Source organism: Kryptolebias marmoratus, linkage group LG7, assembly GCF_001649575.2.
Source record: "Kryptolebias marmoratus isolate JLee-2015 linkage group LG7, ASM164957v2, whole genome shotgun sequence".
NCBI classification, from domain to species: Eukaryota; Metazoa; Chordata; class Actinopteri; order Cyprinodontiformes; family Rivulidae; genus Kryptolebias; species Kryptolebias marmoratus.
This window is the reverse complement of record NC_051436.1, coordinates 101,111-104,199: the sequence shown is the minus strand read 5'-3', so window position 1 is coordinate 104,199 and position 3,089 is coordinate 101,111. Positions and strand designations below refer to the sequence as shown.

General features: G+C 45.5%; 1 protein-coding gene across 6 annotated transcripts in view; it reads right to left on the bottom strand.

Annotated features, from left to right (window-relative positions):
- dlg4b (discs, large homolog 4b (Drosophila)) overlaps positions 1-3,089 on the bottom strand; it is a 43,627-nt gene that overhangs the window by 9,790 nt on the left and 30,748 nt on the right. For all 6 annotated transcript variants that reach the window (XM_017440349.3, XM_037976666.1, XM_037976667.1 and 3 more), the window contains 4 exons: positions 1,801-1,897; positions 1,513-1,689; positions 701-738; positions 379-426 (listed from right to left, as the gene is read on the bottom strand). In XM_017440349.3, the coding sequence (XP_017295838.2) occupies positions 379-426; positions 701-738; positions 1,513-1,689; positions 1,801-1,897 (360 nt within the window). The remainder of the gene's footprint in view (positions 1-378; positions 427-700; positions 739-1,512; positions 1,690-1,800; positions 1,898-3,089) is intronic.

Here is a 3,089-nt window from a genome sequence, read left to right as displayed (position 1 = left end):
CCTTAGAGATAGGGTGAGAAGCTCGGTCATCCGGGAGGGACTCAGAGTACAGCCGCTGCTCCTCCACGTCGAGAGGAGCCAGTTGAGGTGGCTCGGGCATCTGGTGAGGATGCCTCCTGGAGGCCTCCCTGGTGAGGTGTTCCGGGCACGTCCCACTGGGAGGAGGCCCAGAGGAAGAGCCAGGACACCCTGGAGGGACTATGTTTCTCGGCTGGCCTGGGAACGCCTTGGGATTCCCCCGGAGGAGCTGGCCCAAGTGGCTGGGGAGAGGGAAGTCTGGGTCTCCCTGCTTAGGCTGCTGACCCGACGATGGATGGATGGATGGATGACCTTTTCTATGTGTGTTGAACATCATTAAGCCATGAACCAGAGACTGACCTTCGACCTGAGTGACGAGCTCGTAGCTGTGAATGAAACCTTCTCTACCTGGAAGAGGAAGAAACAAACAAGTAAACATGACTCAGGTACAGGTGAACACAGACAGCTTTTGTGTTTTTACTTCATGTAGTTTAAAATAAAAACAGAATCAGGTGGATTGTTGGTTTGGTTCAGTCTCTAAGTTCAAATTTATGACTGAGTCTTTTTAGAGAATCTTTTACTAAAATCAGAGGTTGGATTGATTTAACTGATGAACAATAAACTAGTTTAGTTCAAACATCTTGATTTTTTGTTTCTTTGTCTTTAAAACAGTGGATGATACCTTTACTCTTCATCCGTGACCACTCCTTCCTCTCCACCCTGAAACACAAACAGATCAGACGGGTCAGTGAACGCATCGTTACGTCTGTAGAAACACAGAGGAGAACAGGCTGGAGAGGATTTACAGCAGCGTCAGTTTAATGACATCCCTGTTAGCACTGGACTAACCTGACATCTGTAGATGTTGTTTATCAGTTGTGAGAAAATCTTTTCTGAGATAAAATAAAAACCTAATGAAGACGCTGTGGACGATGGTTGTAAAGAGGACAGAGAGGAGCCTCACTGATGACTCCAGAACATGCAGTAAATATGTCAGATCAGGTCAATAAACTCCTGGTGTTTATTATATCTCTGCATCTATGTAAAGAATTTCCTCAGTTTTCTTTATGATGACACTAACAGCCTTGAATTAATCTGTAAAACTCAGAAAAACATCTTAAAAGTCAGGGTGATGTACGCTAACATATCTGTATCCTTATCCTGTCTACTGACCTTGTTTGGATTAATTTTTATGTGTGTGTGTGGGTGTGTGTGTGTGTGTGTGTAAAATGTCAGTTTCGGTCACTCAGTGATGCCTGAGTGTTTAATCTGACTCTGAGTCGTCACCCACAACTAAAACTTCACAGTGACAATAAAGAGCTTTATAAATAAAGTCATAGTTGTGACACCTGACATCTCTGTTGGTAATAATCAGATTTTACTGAATCACACTCAGAGACACTCGTCACAGACAGCAGCCTCTGGTTTACAGATGTGAGTCACACCTGAGCAGCTTAGAGACAAAAGGAAGAATCAAATCATCTGTATGGCAACCTGTGTTTGGATGGGATGTATCCCAGCTCCTCCAGCTCCCCCTGCTGGTTCAGCCGTCTGGCCTGCCACCATTCGTCGTCAGCGCTGTCAATCACATGAAGAACCTCCCCAAAGTTAAAGTCCAGGGCCTGAGACAGGACGCCACAGTCCCACTGCTTATCGTAGTCAAACAGGGCTCTGAAAACCACCACAGGACACTGACGTTATTCTGTCAGAAGATGTTTGATCCAGAGGACAAAGATGTGTTCGTGTGACGTAGGAAACCTCAGGTGTGATGGCTCAGGTTACCTGACGTAGAAAGTGCGGTTGACTCTCAGACTGCCTGATGAGCTGTTCATCATCTGCTCCCTCAGGTCGTGGATCTTTGCCTCGAACCGACTGTACTCTGAACAGGAAACAGGAAACAGAAGCGGCATCAGTTGGTTCAGCTGGGTGTAAAACCTAAAACTAGTTGTTCACCTGCAGAAGAGGACCATCAGTCTAACGACCGATCGTTAGGGCCCTGATGATCAAAGTCCTCCTGGCTCTGAACAGCAGACACAGTGTTCCTCTGTTTGTGCCAGGGGACCGGATCTTTGGATGAACCAGTCTTTGCTGAGTGTATCTTGGGTTTTGAAAGCCATTGGGACGTCATGTTTAGAAAATAAATGTCTCAGCTTCTTTGAAACTCCCAGAACAGACAGAATGACCCCTGGTCTGGGTCTGGGTTAAAGGTCCTCTTTTTCACCCAGTCGCTGGCTGGAGTCCTGTTTGAATTTATCTGCTTTCAGGAAGGCCCAGTTAGGATATCCACATGGCTCCAGGGCCCATCTTGTGTGGGATTTCTCCTTGGCTCCTGAGTTAGTGGGAATGCTGTCTGCCCTGTGGTACAAAGTTCTAATGACTCTTAACTTGTGCTCCAGAGGGTGATGGGAGTCCAACTGTAAGTACTGTACAGGTGTCATCAACATACCTGAACCAATGGCTTGGTGGTTTCCCTGAGAAGGAGACCAAGGCTCTCTTTTCTACATCCTCCATGTGCAGGTTTGCAACAACAGGAGAAACTGGACCCCTCAGCACACCCATGTTTCTGTCTATACTATCGCCCCCCATATGTGAAGTAGGTTAACTGTAGGCACAGTTTCAGGAGTTGGTGTCTGATTTTAACCTTAAGCAGACCCTCTCCACAGCTTCAGCAACAGGAACGCAGGTAAAGAGTGATGTGACGTCAAGAGAGTCCATAGTTTCATCGTCTCCATGATTACGTCCTTCACCTTCTCCTCCATGGTATTCTGGATGTGATGTTCTGAGCTGCTGACTAACGGGCCGAGAACAGACAGCAGATATTTAGAAACATTGACAGTTAATCCTTCTAACAATCGGTATCAAAGATACGTCTGATTTGTTCACCAGTCCTCAGAATCGAGTGATTCCATATTTATTTCCCTGTGTTTGATCAATAAAAGTATCATTTACTGACTTCCACAATGTTTTTTCTTCATTTCTTTGAGTGTTCCTGAAAGCCAACAAGTTGCACTTTGGAATGACCTTATTATTGTATCATGTTTTTGATCTGAGTTTGTTTTACAGCATGAAAT